This window comes from Excalfactoria chinensis, chromosome 8, assembly GCF_039878825.1.
Source record: "Excalfactoria chinensis isolate bCotChi1 chromosome 8, bCotChi1.hap2, whole genome shotgun sequence".
NCBI classification, from domain to species: Eukaryota; Metazoa; Chordata; class Aves; order Galliformes; family Phasianidae; genus Excalfactoria; species Excalfactoria chinensis.
In genome coordinates this window covers 12,426,114-12,444,593 of record NC_092832.1, presented here as the reverse complement: position 1 = coordinate 12,444,593, position 18,480 = coordinate 12,426,114, and the positions used below count along the sequence as shown (strand labels likewise).

The window sequence follows — 18,480 nt, the reverse complement described above, 5'->3', positions numbered from 1 at the left end:
AAGGACAATCAGGCAGTCAGTAACAGGGCTGTAAATGTTTTTATTCTTGTTCTGTTAAAAAAACCACGTTTCAAGTTTCTGTGTCAGCCTCCAAGCACAGACACAAATTTAAAACACAAGGCCATCTAGTCTGTCTCTGTTTTCTGACTGTGACCATTAAAAGATGCTTAACAGAAAAGTAGGAGAAATAGAGAGTATACTTCAGTGATTCAGGTGCCCTGAATTTAGTGATTTATAATCTGAAAGTTCAGCTGGATCATCACATTGAAAAGCTGATTGTGTCTTCAGTTCATGAGTCTAAATACCTCCAGGGGCCTTTTCATAGCTTCAGCTTCCACAAGAATCTGAAACTCTCAAAAGCCTTTATGAAACAATACATTCAGTTTCCACCAGTGATTCATTTCTTAGCCCTGTGATAGCAAGAGAAGAAAGGGCCAGACTGTACCTCTCAAGCTTTAAACTGGAGGTAAGCCTTCATTGAAGAGCAGGTAGCCCTATATTTTCTTGATGTAAGAACACTTAAATGGGCATTTTTAGGAGCTGATTTTTGGAACAAAGATCCAACCAGACAGTTGGGGTAATCACATACTTTTGACACTACTCAGTAGGACTTCTTTTACACTCTGATTTTGATCCATAGTTTTACCTGCTGTAGCTCTTCTGATTTCTATATAGACTGTCACATCTTTCTATGAAATTATATCTTTCTGTACTTAGGTTTATATCTCTTTTCTGTCCAGCAGATTCTTTTAGGTGCTAGTATTCTAGTAACATCTGCTGTTTCAAGATACTTCTCCTGTAGAGGTTCCTTGCCTTAACACATTCAAGTCTTGTGTATTGCCTACTGTCTTTTTTTTTTTTTAATCATTGTTTTTTGTTTTTTTGTTTTTTAAAGTTGTATTTCTTTAGCCAAGTCATTCACTCATGAGATGGTTGTCTTTAATATTAATCTTTTTCTCCTTACCTCTTTGAAAAAGTCCTCTCTTCAGAAAAAGTCCTCTTTTATGTGGCCTAACAACATAAAACCTTCCTTCTAAGACCTGAGGCATCTAGCAGTTATATTTAATCTTTTATTTTATAAATGTTCTTCCTCTTGGGGCTGGAAGAATTCCATTAAAGAACAGATAAACTAGTCTTTCCCAGCTGACAGAGGCATCTGAGATCCTTTTCTTGCAGTAATTTTTCACTGAAATTTTTCAACATAAGGTAGGATTAGTGGATTCTCCTGTTCTTGTATGAATTTTATGTTTATTTTTTACTTTGAAACAACATGTATTCTTGCTTCTGTCACACTACATATCTTTCTTCCCTCCAGATCATCTCTGATTACTTGCTTATTGACTCCTCTTATTAAGAATCTCTAATCTACATCTGTTTTTCATTTTGTAAGTGCACTTCTTCACTTTTCCCTTAGCTGTTATTTCTTCAAACACTATTCTTGTCCTTTTCTGATCTCTGTCCAAATCTACTTTATCATGTGGTTGGTCTCATGATCCAATTGTGCTTATTTGCATTGTTTTTTTCTCTTTTCTAGCTACTCTTCTTTTCCACTCAGTGTCTTCCCGTTTCTTCCCATTCTTTCTTTACGCTGCCCTTTCAATTGGCTGTCCTTCTCTTCTTCCTTGTCTTAATGGCACTTCACTTTTCTTTTTTTGGTGACACTTTGTGTTTTAGATCCTCGTTTTCTCCAGGGATCTACAGTTCTTGAATTTTCCATGCTGTATTTTATTTTATTCTCTGTCATGTCCTTAGATCCCCTTTATAAACTTGATTCTGTGTACCCATGGCAACAGTCACTTCAGATTCTGTAACCAAAGCAAGCACTGAATTAATTCCTCAGTGCTTTTCTTGTTTATCAAGTCACATACAAATGGGGAAGCTTAATTTTCATATCTTATGACTCTCCTCTAAAACTGAGCCCTTTCTCTAAGACCTGTATGAAGACCTCTGAAGGAACAACTTAATGGATATATTTCATTTAAAAATTTCTGTTATTGTTAGATTTTTACTAATTCTTTCACAAAAAAGAGTTATTTACTAATTGTTTTTGAGGAGAAGATCAGAGTTGCTTCTTGACCGAGATGTCTTGGAATATCCCTAATTTGATATTCCATCAGATTGTGAAATTTGGCCTATTCCATGACTCTTTGTTGTAAAAGACTTTTCCTTTGTACCCCAAAATAGTCATAAATTCTGTTTTAACCAGCATTAATTACAGTTCAGAAATGTGTTTGCAGATTTACCCTCAATACTCACATGTTTCTAAGAGTAAAATAAGACACAAATATGTTGAGTTGAACTGCATTTGGCATTTCCAAAACTGTGTTTGTGTGGTAAGTTTTTTGGTCAGTATTCTTCCCACTTCTGTCTCCAGATTCATTAACTTTAATTATAAGAAGGAAATGTATACTTGTAAAAGAAATTTCCTAAAGAGTACTTTTCAGAGCTGCGAGGATGAAATACTGGAGTAGGCTGTGGGTAACAGAGCTAGCTCCAGATTGTATTTGCCTGCTGCCCAGGTCCCTAGCTCTCAGTGAAGGATTCATAGTGATGGTAAAAATTCTGGCCAATGCAATAGTGACAGGCAAGAGAGCATATGCTCCTCTTACCCTACTAAGAGAAAGGTTATAGAAGGATTTCCATGTAAGTTGTATTAAGTTTAGAGTTTCTTTGTAGAAATAGAATAAACAGATATACTGCCACCTTGTCAGAGGATAGGCTCCCTGGAAAGCAGATGTTGAACGTCTGGTTAGGATGCACAGAGCTTTGAGGTATTCTTCCCAGAACGTTTAGAGAAGAAAGCCAGGAGTAGGCAACACGTATCTGGGATGGTGAGGGAGGAAATAGAGTAAACTGACTTTGTTAGCAGCCATCTGTTACTCCCACAGATACTGCTGCCTTTTGCATGAGTGGTTAAAAACATGAAACAATGCAGCAGGTTTGCTCTGAAGGGATGGCTTTGCAAACCCTTGGCAGGTATTCCTAGGAAGATACAAACATTCCTCAGTCAATAAGAACAGCTTGCTCCAGTGAGTGTAGGAAGGCAATGGTGAGAGCTGGTAGTAAGAGCTACTGAGCAGCTTATCACAATATACATTTGAATGCTGTACAGATTCAGAGCAATAGCTAGCACATTTGGGTAACTACATAGGTGTTATACATAGCATAGACAGTATCACATGTGGAGGCAGGAGTGGAAAACAGATATGACTAGGTTGCTTAATAGTTAAGCAGGTATGTAGATGTATATGGAGTTGATTAATCTCATGAGAAAGACGCTAGTGTGTTTTCTCACATTAGTAATACTAGAAAGAAGCTGCTTTTCTGAATATGCAGATTGTGGAGAGGACTAGTTCTTTTAGCAGAGGACTCTCCTACAAATAAGATGTATCTTGACCATCTGTTGCCAGATGGAAGTGTTCTACTTCTGAATCACTGGCTGAAATGACATACTTAGAAAATGAATCTTTCATGGACAGATCCACAGCACAGATCTGCGATGACCTTCTTATACACATGCTGAGCTTACGTTTTCTGTTTACTTGGTCTAAAGTTACAGTATGGCCATATACTCCTGTGAACATTTTGTTATTTAGTAAACATTGTATCTTGTGGCACCCGTCCCTACTGAGGTATCCCAGTTGCCCAAGTATGTAATACCACTGGAAAACACAAACTCAATGTAGAGTTCCTATTTCTCTTTTATATATGAAATCTGTGAATTGATTTGAGGAGTCCGTGGGAGTCTGCAGTGGAAGGCTATGGAAGCAATGTTCTGGTGCTCAGGAAGGCCTGGAACATGGTACTATTTGGCTCAGACACCTCCCCCTACTGGTCTGCACTTACACTTTCCTTGTGAAAAAAGTTCATGTTTTTCTTTCTTTTGTTCCTTAAGATATTTACTGTGAGCATGCATGTATATATGTATTTATTTAATGAAAGGCAATTCAGAGGAAGAAAAAAAAAAAAAAAAAAAGAGGAAAAACTATTAATAAGCTAACTTCTGTTTTAATGAAGTATAAAGATGATTTTCATGCTTAAGATCTTTGAAGTCTGTATCTCTTTACACATAGTGTTATGCATAAGTTAGGTCTTATTCAGGAATTGAGAATTGTCAGTAAATTTTATTTCTTCAAAAATAATGTCAAGTCTTAAATGTTGCATGTGAACTGATCTGGCTGGAAAGAAAAAGGAAAAACTAAATGGAATGTAAAGAAATAGTTTATAAAGATTTATAGATGCTAACTTCTATCACATTAATCTAAATGGGAAACAGATGATGATCAGGTTGCTGTTGTGACATAGAGACTCACACTGGTGATGTGGTGTACCTCTTTGATTTGGAAAAACCACATCCTTCCCCATCTGTAATAGCATCACATTCTGTTGTCAGTACAGAATTTGCTTATCTGTTCACAAGAGGAAAATACTCAACATATTATAAGAGAAAGATGAAGGCAATTCGGTATTTCAGGGTCTATATGGGAAATTATTCCAGATAGTTACATTATAGCTGTTTCTGTAAGTGTATCCCTGCAGATTCCTCCAGTCAGCTGCCTGACTGTGGAAGGTGCTTTTGTGTATGCTTTCTGAATGGGAAGTACATTCTACTCTTACGGTGGACAGTCATTGTTACGTTCATCTCAGCACTGGATTTTGCTTTTTCATTCCAGTAGAGGTTTTGTTTTGTTTTGTTTGTTTTTTTTGTTTTGTTTTTTTTTTTAATGCAAAACTATAGGATTAAGATTTGCCTTGATTTCATAAATGAAGTCAGTTTATAAAATTCTTTTATTGGTTAATTCCATATTAATTTGCCTGCTTGCAAAGTAAGTACATTCTTCTTTCATCTTCTTTACATAAAAATGACCTTGTTATTTCTGATAATGCAGCTTGTTGGGCAAACTTAAATCCTATCACTACAAATATAATCCAGGGAATCCTCTTCTTCCTGATAACGCTTCTTACTATTTAAAGTCCTTTGGGAGATTCTGGTTTGGTGCTTGACAGGCTTAAGGGTCCTCCTAATATTAATCTTCAAACAGCATATAATCTAAGAAGCAGAAGTCTATAGTTTCTCTCATTTTTAGTTTTCATCTCTCAAGGTAATAAGATTTCCTCCCAGTATCATTTCAACTGCTTGTTTCACAGTTTTTATTTTTTAAACTCATTCCTATAAATTTCAAGATAGTGCACCATTTCATCTCAGTATTACTACGTATGTACACTCATCAGAAGTCCAGCAGCAAAAGAAGAAACAAGATTAATTTGTGCAACATATGTAGATATCACTGGGGAAAGTGTGATGGTGACTGTTGCACTGCCTCCAATACTCAGGATGTTTTCTTCTGCATTTTATTTACTCTTGACCTAGATTTTACTTGGTAATCGCTGAGGGCCTGACAGATGACTTAGGGCCCTCTTTGGCTATAATTAATACATTTACAAGATGGAAAGGTATTTGGAGGAATTGGCAGAGTAATTGCTCAAGCTTCAGAGGGAAAGATCATCTGAAGTTCATGACTAAATATTCACCAGTTGGTAGCACTTATTAGTTTTCAAGTAGCTAAAGCAGTTAAGTGCCCTTTTTATTTTTAATTTTATTTATTTATTTATTTTTTGTTCTCATCAAGGCAGTTTGCAGTTGTTCTGTTTTGCTCTCAGCTGGTAGCATACTACTCTTACGTAGTTTAGATTTCATTCACTTCACACTTTTGGATATGTGTTGAAATATTGATTTTGATTTTTGTGTTCTGTGTCCAAGTAACCTGAAATAGGAGGTACTTCTCCAGCATCTAGACTGTCCATATGAGCTGTGTTCTATATCTTTTGCTACAATACTCTTAGGAGATCAATAAAACTTTCCTACTAGAGAGAACTGGCTCTCATCTTTCTCTTTACTTACTCTGGCAGATCTGGAGCCTGAAAGATCACTTGTAATTTTTTTTTTGTTTTGAAATTCTTTTTTGTAAGAGAAAGATGATTTGGCAAAATGTTGTGGATTTGGCAAACTCCTCAGCATTTACTATTGAAGAAAAGATGGACTGTGTTATAGGGAAACCCAAGAGGCCTGTAGGTCTCCCCGAGATTTGCTGAAGACAGTTTCTCCTTTTTCATTTATTTTATTCTGCAACGTTTGCTGTGTGGATGAGCAGGCAGGCAGTGTTAATTTTATGGAAGCTTTGCCATGGAGAAACCTGCTTTGGGTCTTGACAAATTCATTCAAGTTTTTATTATTATTTTTATTATTATTTTATTGTGAGAAATAGTTTGTCATGTAATTTGCGATATTAATGATGAGTATCTGAAGTATTTAGGCTGGTGGGAATTAATATAGCAGCAAAGCAAAACCACAGTTGAACCAAGTCAAAGTGAGAATTATTGTGATTGTATAGGTGCCAACATATTAAGGACCTTATTTTCCAAATTGCCATCATAAAGCTAATAGAATTTCTTCATTTGTTCTTCCTATCACTTATTAATGTTTACTAATAATGGTTTCTGGGATTAAGGTAAAACCTGATCAGACAATAGCATTATTTTTGATCTAGTAACATTCTGAGTTTTATGTAAAATTCAGCTTCTCAAAACAGTGAGAAATTTTGCTTTATTGTCCAAATGCACTGAATATGTGCTTAGATGAAATGCTACCCAAGTGTATAAAGGTCTGCAAATTTCATCATCAGATTGTGATCTCTTTTAGTACACTTGCACCACTGTCTTGCTGCATGTCAGAATCTGGTGATGTTTCTTCCATTAAAACATTTTTAAAAGTGTGCACAAATTGTCTTTCTTCAAAAGAAGTAGAAGACGTAAGATTTATACTGACAAGTACCATTTATAAAACTGAAAATAGGTACCACAGACCAAATGCAGTACAAAAGCTGTGTTTGTCTCTTTCAACTTTTGGCACATGGATTACAAGCTGTGGAAGGTGGGCAATACCAGGTTCTTGAATTTTCTTCAGGCTGGCTTTCACGAGAAGAAGGACATGGGAGAAAACATTCATGCAAATAGCAACAGTGGATAAAACGAGTAGTAAAGTTTTGAGAAGATTTGAGGACTTCCTTTCAGAGTGGAAGATGCTTGTGAGTTCATTTTGTGTAGGAAACTTAGCAGTGGCTCATAAGCAGCCTTCATTTCAAGCTGCAATAGTGCTCTCCCTCAGCTGAACTCTACTGTCCTGAACTCCTCCTGAAAGCTTGTGCCTACAATATTTTTTTTTTCCAAAAAAGGGAGAGAGAACACAGATATGAGTATGAATCCCTCATCTAGCAGTGAGGCAGACTGGTGATGACACATGACAAGGTCAGGCTTGTCTGAGGACTGATCCTGTAGGCTGTGGGTAGGCATATCCCCAGAACAGCAGCTGGAGGCAGGCATGCTAATGCATACAGTGGGTTACTGCCAGAGTAATTGTTTCATAGGCTGCCTAGTAACTAGTTACAAGAAAAGACTTGCTATTACTAAAACAGAAGGAGCACTTTACTGAGATCTATTTATAGGGATGCTTGTAGCATTTCTTCTCACAGGTGGCTTTTTGATGCCTCATTTGGGCTTACTCATCTTCCTCCAAACTTATAGCAACAAATTGTGGAAAGGCAATTTCATATATGGTATGCATGTGTTCCAGGCTCCAGCAAGTGTCTGCCTCCATGTTACAGAAAAGGAAGCCTTGGGGTAAACCACAGGGTCTACAGTTCATCCCTGTTTTGATGCATTGGGAGCTTTAGCCATTGGCTAACACTCAGCCTCCGTACTCAAGTGACGTGAGCAAAAGTGTGTCTCTCCTTTGATGATGTGTTGAAGAGAAGTCTTTGGTTATTCTTATTCCTGAGGTAATAGCTGTAAAGCAGCCACCTATTGGTCCTTAATGCCTGGAGCTTGTTCTCATTTCTTCAGTGCACTATCAAACACTCAATAAATAATAACTGCTATGTTGGTATCTCTTTAATGAGCTGAGTCTATAGTCCCAATGTGCATAGCTGTGCATGCACATCTTCATATGCAGTATTAATGCTTATATTATATAACCACATAAGTGAGTGTCAGTGAGTCCCCAAGACTCAGCAAGTGAAGATTTGAATCCAGTGAAATATGACCACGGAGTTTGGATACATACAAATAAATTGATTAACAGCAGAGCCATCGTCTTCAATTTGCTTAATAAGTAAGTTCAGCCTTTAATAGTCTGAGAGATTTCAAGAAGATATGCCATACTGCTTGCTTATGAAGCATTTTCTTTTTTGTTGCTTTGAGTAAACACAAATTGAATAAAGAAAGCTACTGCTGTGCTAGCACCAAAGACAGAGCTAAAAATGTCTGGAATGACAGGGTCCCAACTGATAAGTTAATAGCTCTCAGGGAGACCCCAGCTGATGCAAGCACAACTCTCACTGAGCAGTACAGTATCTCTGTCTCCACATTTTACTGACAGATGGGATGGAAGCCTAGTGTCATGCTCCCCAGCCACATCTGTGAGAGGAGTGGGCATCTGAGCTGCTCAGCACACTGCAGCCGTGTGTGTTTTTCCAGCATGGCTTGGAGGCATCAGCCCACATGATTCAGCCCTGAGCACTGTATGAAATACACATGTGCAGGTGCAGTGCAGGATGAGGGAAGTTCAAAGGCAGAAGTTAAAAAAGAGTTGGCTGCTGCTGACTGACACACCAGAGGAAGGAGAATCAAAGAGGAATCTGGGAGGGGCACAGAAAGGAGAAATGAGGAAGCAGGGAGGTGGATGCGCTGTGTGAGGGAGGAAGAATAAGGAAAATTTTAAGAGAAATGAAACTGGAAGAGAAACACAGGGAGACAGGAAGGAGAGATCATAGAAAAGAGTGATGAGATGGGAATGAGCAGTAATGGGTAACAGCTGAGAAAAACAAACAAAATGAAGCTAAATGATTCTTTTTGTATTTTTAGGAAGAGAGAGAATTTCTTTTTATTTAATTTTCAAAAGACCAGTTCTAATCAAAGCAATTATTTTATTCATTTATTATAAGAAAGAGAGAGATCTCAAGGGACTGCCCAGCACTTAATAGCATGTTTTTACTTCTCAAAGATACTAACTCCTCTATAGATTTTCAGTTAGTTTACTACTGGACTCATGGGCAGGCTCCAGGAGTATCAGATTTATGATATGTGGCTTCTGCTCATCTTTTTCTGCAGCAGAGAATAGCGCTGCAGGATTTTCTTCTAGGCAGTCATAGCTTTATTTATTTATTTATTTTTATTTCTGCCTTTGACAACAGATTTATTTTTTAAGGAACTATGAAATGTTTTGTATTTGTGATATTAAGAGTAGTCTGTGGATCCTTCAGAACCAGAAATCTACTGTATTGCGATTGCAAGACATGAGTTCACAGCTTGGTAATTCACTGTAGTCCTGTGTTCCCATGCTTCTGTAGAAGCCTGGTAGATTGAAAACTTTTAAGCCTTCACTCAGTTAATGACCTTCAATGAAGCCCTGTAATGTGAACTTTAAGAGCACACTTAAATTTCTTTGAAGTCAATGAAACATAGAAAAATTCTGCTGAAAAGAGAGAAAGGATTTGTTTGGAAATAGAAGAGGTTGAAATAAGTAAGGATGTGAATAAAATAACTTTTATGTGCAAGTTGTTGCATAGGTACTCTTATTTAGGAGAAAAATGGCTGGAATCAGTTTAATACGATAGTCAAATCTAAGTTAAATTGAAGCTCCCTCATACCAGGAAAAAAAAAGAACAACATGTGCAGTCCTTTACTCTGCTGTATTTCTCGACATTTCTTATTTTGATATGTTTATGTTTTATTTGGGCTTATTATAGGTTTATTGTGGGCACACTGTTCTCAGCAGTGCTGGCCTCTTACAGGTTGATGTAATATAGTTTTGTTCTCTTCACAGGTGAACATGATTACAAACAGCAGGCATCCATCTCAGAGAAACCACATTGCATTACCATTCTTCACACTACTTGAGGTAAGACAAACTGTACATAAATTGCTAAGTGTCTGGGGTACATTTTTGAAGGAAATGCTGTTAGCAGCAACTAATTTATATTTATCAATGTATTTGTGTTCATTTCAATATGGAGGGTAATCTGTTAGTTGACAGTCTCTTTTTTTGCAGTTAAGAATAAAATTTTAGTCCTTGTAACTGTTTCACTGTGCTTTCATGAGAGGCTGTGTGAACAGGGGTCTCTAACTGCAATTTAATTTTATGTGGATTTAATGCTCTGAAGTTCCAGAATCCAACAGTGAAGTAACTCTGAGCTGGAATGGATATTGGTGGAAAGGACTTGCTAATAGTGCTTCAAGATGTTTCATTTGTCACTCTTAAAGATGAGGAGCAGTACAACATAATGTTATAGTGGTTGTTCAAAGTCTTTCAGTCTGTAGAGAATGGGAGACTGTGACAAAAATGCTAGGTCATAACTTGAAGTAGTGATTGAGCACCTGGTGGGAAGGCAGAGTCAACCCAGGGGAGCTCAGGTTCATATGATATCCCTGAGTGACCAGAAGGGCTGGAGCCAGGATCCACTCCTTTCCAGATGTCATTTAAGGGCTGGCAGTGGAGGTAAGGGCATTCTGCTCGAGATCCCTGTGTACATGAGGCCTTCTGAAGGTAAGCAGCTTCTTTGTTTCTGTGCCTACAGCTGTTTCCTTTGAGGAAATCCTCTCTTGCTGCTGCTTAGGACTTTGCTACTCTGTTGTCACTACTGTGCTTTCCATTGTTTTGCAGTGTAACAGAGACATTTTGGAATAATGTATATTGAGTATTGAGCTCCATTTAAAACACTTTAATCTTCATTTTATTTTTGAGACTATTCTCAATATAATTAATTAAGATACTATTAAAAAAATCTTTTTAACTCTGATCTTTTAGGGCATGCTTAAAGCAGACACAACCCCAATTACACCTGCCCTTCAGTGGAGCTGACGATACAGTATGGCATAGGTCTGTTAGGCTCTCTTTGAGCCACTTCAGGATGGATCACTCAGCCCCACTGAGAATTTAGCAGAACTTGCCACATGTGGGGTTTTTTAATGGCTCCCATGGCTGAATGCTGACTGTTAACCTAACTGTGCTAAAGCTAGCTTAGACAGGGTTAGATCCAGCAAAGGTGTGGATAAGGACGCTGCACAGCCATAGCTGTGAGTGTGGCCAGGAGCACACTGCTTGCACATATCTATGTGATGATGGCAGGTATAGCCCCTCAGCCCCAGTGGGGAATCTGAAGCATTTAAATGTGAGTGCATTATTCTGTAGTCACACAAGGTCTGTGATATGAGGTAAGGAAGAGGGTGGCAAGACATGTAAAATTAGTACTGGGAAGCCAGAATTGGCTACTGTGGGATGCCCTGATCCTTCTGTAATACATTTAGAAACATCTAATAATCAGAAAAAGGGTGATATCAAAAATTGAAGTATAGCAACATGCCAAGGAAAAGCAAGAGGCATAGACACTATGACTTAGGTTACACTCATGAAATGTTGTATGGATTTCTTTCTTTCTTTCTTTCTTTTTTTTTTTTTTTTTTTTTTTTTTTTTTTTTTTAACAGCACATTTTGGAAGTAGAAGTTGCTTCCAGGTGGGTAGGGAATTGCTTCATTGCCTGGTATTATTTCTGTCACATCACTTCAGCTAACTTTGTAACTTGACAATTCATATTCACTCTTTTCAAGTAATGTTTGTGATCCATTGTGACACAAATCATTGTGGATCCACTGGCTTTTTTTGCCTTTACTATGTCATGCTGAGACAGCATCAGAGTGGATGATTTCTATATCAAATTTAACTGCATTAAAAGATCCAAAAACCTGATGTTGTGGTACTGTTACGCAGGTTTATATCATGGAAGTCACTTGGGAGACAGTACAAAACAACTATATCTATAAATGGAGATCAAGGTGACATTATTTCTGTTCTTGAATGTTGGATGGAGCGCTCAGCCTTATTTATGTTCTGCCTCATCAGTTGTAGAATCTGAAATACAGTTCTATGCCTACATCTGATATGATATGCAGATAGAAGAGAAGAGGTATGTAGTAGCAGTATTTATAGTCATTTATTAGCTTGGCTACCCAGGATAGAAAAGGTGCTCCAGATGTCTATCAACTACAGTTCTTTTTTAAAGTATCCAGATAAGTGAGGAATGTAGTATTTGAGTACCTAAGTCAAGGCATTTGGGTGACGAGAAGCAAGGTCTGTGAGATGTCTTGGCTTTTCTTTATAAGTCTCACTGTATGTTCCTTATTTCTGTAGCAGAAGTTAGCCAACCCACGTGCATCAAAAACATAGTAAAACAGCAATTGTACTTATGCTTAGGTGGTAGCTGGAGGGCAAAACAAAGTGTTGGGTGAGAAGTCAAGAATCCACAACCATGCAACCAAATACTCTTTGCTTATAAAACGGAACAGCAACCACCAGATGCCAGTGGTGGTGACTGTCCTTTGGTGGTGATTGTCTCCCTGTGGAGACCTGATGTCTTCACTGTTTATAAGACTGGGCTGTCTGTCAGGGAGACTGTTTGCAGGGATGCATTAAGAGCTAAGCTGTCTGCGTGCAGCTTCCCAGCCTGTATTTCAAGTATTTATTTTGTGTGGGACAAAGGAAAAATTATTTTTCCTGGAAAGATGTTAGCCTTTATTTCTTAGGTTTTTGAGCAGGTGTAAAGGGTATACCAAAAATAACATGAGACTGTATGCAAATTCTATCTTGCTTTTCACTGAAACGTCTGAGGTGCTGTTGCTCTATGTGCTTCTCGTGTCTAGGCAGCACACTCCCCTGAGCTCCCTGGCAGTGACAGGGAGTTAACTTCAGCTGCCTGCTCTGCACAGTTCTGCCTCTGCTCACCTCTCTGCCTGGCCAAGCCCTGGCTGAACTATATGTGAAGGTCAGTACCTCAGCCCTAGAAGACTTGCAAGTAATGGTTGGAAGCAACAGCAGGGAATATTAACATTACATGTTAGTCAGGTTCTATTTTACTCTTTGCAGAGAAACAGAACTTTTTCACGAACAGCTTGCAGGTTAGGAGTAAAAGAAAAGATGGTGATCAGAGTGATTAACATTAGAGGAATGCCTAGTGTAGTGTTTTCTCTTGCAATAAAGTAGAATAAGGTTTTTTACACTTTGAGCTTGCTCTCAATCATTGGCTCAACTCTGCTAAGCAATGGCATTTCAACGGATGATAATGTACTTGTTAGAGCTAGTTTCTATTCACTTGGTCCTTCTAGCAGTGCTTACTTCATAGCAGATTTTTTCCCCCTAACTTACTAATAACCTGATGAGAAAAATCATCTAATTAGGTAAGATGTGCAGAAACTTCCAGTAGTTTGAAAAAACAGTCCAACAGGCTTCATTCTTCTGGTGATATTAAGCTCTACAGCCTTCAAAATGTTAGCTTTTCTCTGCAGTGCAGTCTCGTAAGCTACTGCTGTAAACCGTTCAGAAAACATCTGTCCTCTTCAACTCACAAATTTATTGAGAAGGTGCACCTGGGTATTCTGTCATCTTTTCCAGATACCTTCATTAGCTCTATTCAAAGAGATGAACCCTGCTTTTATTGGCTGATCCTTGTGGATGGAATATGGAATCTCAACTACCTAAGCTGGAAGAAAAAAATATAAGACTTTGAAAGCTCAAAAGATGAATTTGTATGGCAGAACCTGAGTTGTGTAAACATCTGTTATTTCCTGTTATTATCAAGAGCTTCTGCTAGTTCAAGGTGTTATTTATGCAATCTCACATCCTTGTTTTTTTTACTATCAGATGTTGAATTCCTATGACATGTTGCTTCATAATTTTTTTCTTCCTAGCAATTCTCCCATTTAAAAAAAACATTAGATTTTGAGATTAATCTGCTCAAATCCTTGCAATATCAAAAGTTAGTTTCTCCAGCAGTACCAACTGATGACTGACTATAAATGTAGATTAAGTCCAGTTACTGTCCAAGAGTTTTCTTTTCAATTTTCCTTTGAAAGCAGTATTTTTTCTTTTTCCTTCTTAAAATGATTTAGTATCAGCAGATGCAAACTTTTGTTGTTCTTGTAAACCTCTGTGATTTTAGGTTTAGGTATTCTTCTATGTAAAACGTTAAGTGATCCTATTTAAACAAGTAGTATTATATTTTGGTTTGTTTTCTTTTTCTACCTCCAGTTATGCTTATAGATATACTTACTGAGATTTTAAGAGATGTAATTCAGTCATCCTGTATTCACCTATAGAAATACCCCTGTATTCAGAAAAGGTAATTTTGGTTAAAAATGTCTCTAACTCTGGCAGTAGGTGGATCCTTTAAGTTATGCATATCTGAGACTGTTATTGACTTTTGTACTTCAGGTAGCAGAGTTGCATTCATAAACTACCCCTCTAAATTTTGTGAAAAACTTACCTTATTGCATAATGGACTTTCACCTTCCTAGTGTGGAGCTCTGAACTGTGCTCAGCTATGCTGATAGGTTTTGTGGCTTTGACTCTTTTCAGTTTTTATTGCGGAAGTGGCAATACAGCAGTGTTTGGGTTTTTTTTTTTTTTTTTTTTTTTTAATGCTTCTCAAGAGATCCTGGCTGACATTTCTCTTTGTCTTGGTTATGCACTCTGCAGGGCTCTTTATGCAATTTATTCCCCATTGAACTTTGAGCTTTCTCATAGCTGAGATTAAAGATGACTCAGACAATTTACAGCTGATTCAACAGTAGGAGGTCAATCTTAGTTTCTCCTTTACCCTTTGGGTTCTAAAGATTTATTTTCTGCCTAAGAAGAGCATTATGTATCATCTCTCTCTTGTGTAATTTTCACAGTCTACCAGCTTCTCTTCCCCCTTCTCCCCCTAGGCTTCCAATACCTAAGTAGCTTGTCAATGGTCTTAAAAATTACAGCCAGTAAAGTACTTAGCGGAAAATGCAGAAGGTAGCTGCATATGAATAGGTAAACTGCAGCTGTATGAATCTGTGATGATGTTGAAATGCCAACAAAGGAAAGAAGTAAAAAGCATTTCACATTTTCTGTCAAAGTACGGGCTTTGGAGTCACCACTTGTCAAGCATCTTTACTTTTTAGCCCACAAAATATGTCTTCTCTTTAAATTGTTTGGGTTTTTTCTCTGAGGGATTCTTAACATATTTCACTAAATATGTATATTTAAGTCCACATTTAGACAATCAAGGTCATAGTGTCATTTCTGACTGTGAGTGTATTTGTTGGTGTTTATTTATTTATTTCCATTCAAAGATTTGTAATCCTTTTCTCACATGGAGCATGATGTCTGATAACATATTTCAGTGTGAAATAAAACTGCACATAAATGAGGAACTGCAATATTAAAGTGACATGCAGATTTGGTTCTAATAGTACTGTTATATATTTTTGCTCTCTTCTCCAAGATTTAGCTCTTAATGCTCTGCGTAGCCACTGGGATGCAAAATGTAGATACTGAAGGGAATTGCGTGAAGCACCAAAATTCTGTTAGCAGCTCTACCCCATTGATAGTAATAAAAAACCACATTTTTTGATGTTTTAAGGAAATGAAAACTGTTACAAAGCAATGCAGAGCTTTGAGTACCATACACAGATGTGAACTATCTGAACAGGATTAAGTATACAGAAACTTTGATAGCATTGAAATTACACAGACTTAATAGGAAGAAGAAAGTTTAATAAAAAGAAAAAAAAAAAAAGCTGAAAACCCCACTTACAAAATATAGCGGCTTTCAGTGACTTATGCTGCTTTGTGGAAACCTGATCCTTCAGTTACTGGTAGTTCTTCAAAGTGATGCTGGGGGAATGCCTGAGTTTTGAAGGAAGGAGTAAGTGAATTGCTCAGGCAGTCTTTGTCCTAGAATTTTTCAGAACACTACAGAGTCATGACTGACTACATCTTATAGTCCCCTTCCAAAACCTAAGAAACAAAAGTTTTTTCATTTTTAAAAACTTTGCTGAATTTTATATACGGCTTGTTTAATGAAGAGCTTGCAGGGAAATGCCTCTCTAGAATGTTCACCCTCCATTCTAACAAGAGTCTCTTCCTTTTGTAGAAACTGAAGTTTCCTGCTCAGAGCTAACTTATATGTTACTGGCAAATATTTATCAGACTGTATTTACTGTAGTTTGTTTAAATTGCTTTTGAGTAGAAATTGTGAGTCATTCTTGCTCAACTTCCTTTAAATTGCTAATTTCTATAGTTCACTTTAGTAACATTTTTCAGTGAAATATGTGCATACCACACTATGCATTGGTTCCATATCACTAGGCAGCAGCAGTCCACTGTTAGAAATAGTCTGCAGGGAAGCTTCAGCTATTTGCGTAGTATTTTCTTTTCAAGAAAAGCAACACGTTTTATTTGAAAGTGCCCTAAAAGATTAAACTTTCAGCCATATCTAACAGGATGGTAAACATTCAAAGAAGGGCATTTCAACACCCGTCATTCACTGGGAGCAATGCAAGTGTAGGAGAAAGAAGTAATGCTGATGAAAAGCACTAATTGAGCTAATGAAACTTTTAAATATCTTCTACTGACAAGTCAAGCATTGGAAAACTACTGTTTCTTTGAAACGGATAAAACACAGTAAATCAGTAAATGTTGTTCATTCTCAAGCAATTTCTGAGCTTGGCTGTAATAAACAAGTAACACCCTACTAAGCAACTTCACTGCAGATATTGTTTATGTTGTTAAGTACTTGTGTAACTGAGAACCAGATGCAAGTAAATGTCCTTCATGTGAGGCTTGTGTTAGTCACCCTAGACAGTGCAGAAATGAGCCAGCTCCCCTTCTGTATTAGTCCTCACCTGCTGGTAATGAAAACAATTGGAGTAGTCGATAAAGTGGGTGCAATCTCTCCTGCTTCTTTTAATGCCTCTTACTTAGAAGAAGCAGATCAAAGCACAAGAAGGCAGAAATAAGGGATGCTAAAAAGAGCAGTATCCAAGGGGAGGTAATCTTAGGAGAAATTAATCCATGAATTAATTTCTCCAGAATTATCAAAGTCTGGAGAGATTTCCAGATTCTTCCAGATGCTCTTTTCTCTGATGCAATGTCTTTTCCAACCTTGACCACGAGAAATACAGGAAGAAGAAAATTCTTAGCATCGAGTGAATGTACTTCTGTTTAATTCTCCTTCTAGCCAGAAGAAGGGAGGGAGCCAGGAGTTTTCTGCCTGTTGGACAGGAACATTCCTTTATTTTGAAGATATTTTTAGTATGTGCAGGGATATGTGGAATACCAATAAAAAACAATCATAATGCCATGACACCAAGTTAGAGGAAAAATGCTTTTATTTTTAGATTTGAAACATAATAATCAAATGAATTACAGTAATTGCAATGAATCACCATTAGAGTGGATTGTAGTTGTTAAGGCTAAAGATTACAAATTTGTAGGTTGTAGTAAATTTGCAATCAGAGAATCATACAAAAAATAGATCTTGGGGGTTTCCTAGAGGTCATGTAACCCACCCGCTTGTTCAGAGTGGGGCTTATATCAACATTAGGTTCCCAAAGGGATATTGTGTAAGTTACATTCTGCAGTGCAGGAGGAGCTCCCTGATGTATTGAGGTGTCTGTCCTGCAGTGGGCACGAACAGTGGCTTGGTGAAAAACTGCTGTGGGAAATAGTATCTTTGGCATGCTGATGGTGGCACCCCAGGCAGTAGCATGGGGTTGTATGAATGTTCTGTGCCTTTGAAGCTGTATTTGTCATGCTATTTCAAGTTTTCCTCTTCCCTGAGTTTTCAGCCTTTTCTGTATGCTCAAGAGCAAGCTATAAAGGAAGGGGTATTTTTTTTAGAGCAGGGATTTTTGTGAAAACATGAATGTAATGTGAGTGTCTTAGTATTGAATGGAAACATGCAATACCTTTGTTTCTTGTAGCTCTCAGGACCATGGGTGGTGAGGGCTATATAAGGGATAAATGAACTGTGTCCTGAGCAATGAGTATTATGAATTGGTCTTCAAATATTTTTAATATTTTAAAGTTTCAGAACAATTTAAGAAAATCATCATCTCTATTACTAGCTGGATTGAACAGATATCTGGTAGCAGAGAATTTTGTATTTAATTCTGTTTGATGAATTTTGTGGGCTTTTTCTTTTTTTTTCCTCCACTGAAGCATAGTTCAGGTATCCTGAAATTCCTCTTTCTGTGCTTTTCATATGCTTTTAATTTTATGAAGGAATGGAACTTGGGGGATGTGATTTCAGGTGTAAAGCTAATGAGAAATGTCTAGTATAATTTGTAAGAACATAAGTGGTTCTACCACAGAACTGCTTGCAAGCTTACCCAGCAGAAACTACTATGGAGAGCGTATTGGATGCCTGCCAGGATGAGCTGCATACACTTAATGATAACGAGATCTGGAAGTATGCAGTGATTATAGTGCATAATTTATTATATTAGTCTGTTTGTCTTTTCCTTTTGAGAGAGAGTTAGCAAGTGTGTTGATTTAATCTTATGTACAGGTTTGTACTTGAAAGTGTCGTTGGAGTCCTTTATAATTTACCTGTTCATGT

General features: G+C 37.4%; 1 protein-coding gene across 1 annotated transcript in view; it reads left to right on the top strand.

The window, feature by feature from the left end:
- Positions 1-18,480, top strand: part of PLPPR5 (phospholipid phosphatase related 5) — an 85,394-nt gene that overhangs the window by 17,233 nt on the left and 49,681 nt on the right. Inside the window, exon 2 of the mRNA XM_072343827.1 lies at positions 9,881-9,955. Within this exon, the coding sequence (XP_072199928.1) occupies positions 9,887-9,955 (69 nt within the window). The 5' untranslated portion in view covers positions 9,881-9,886. The remainder of the gene's footprint in view (positions 1-9,880; positions 9,956-18,480) is intronic.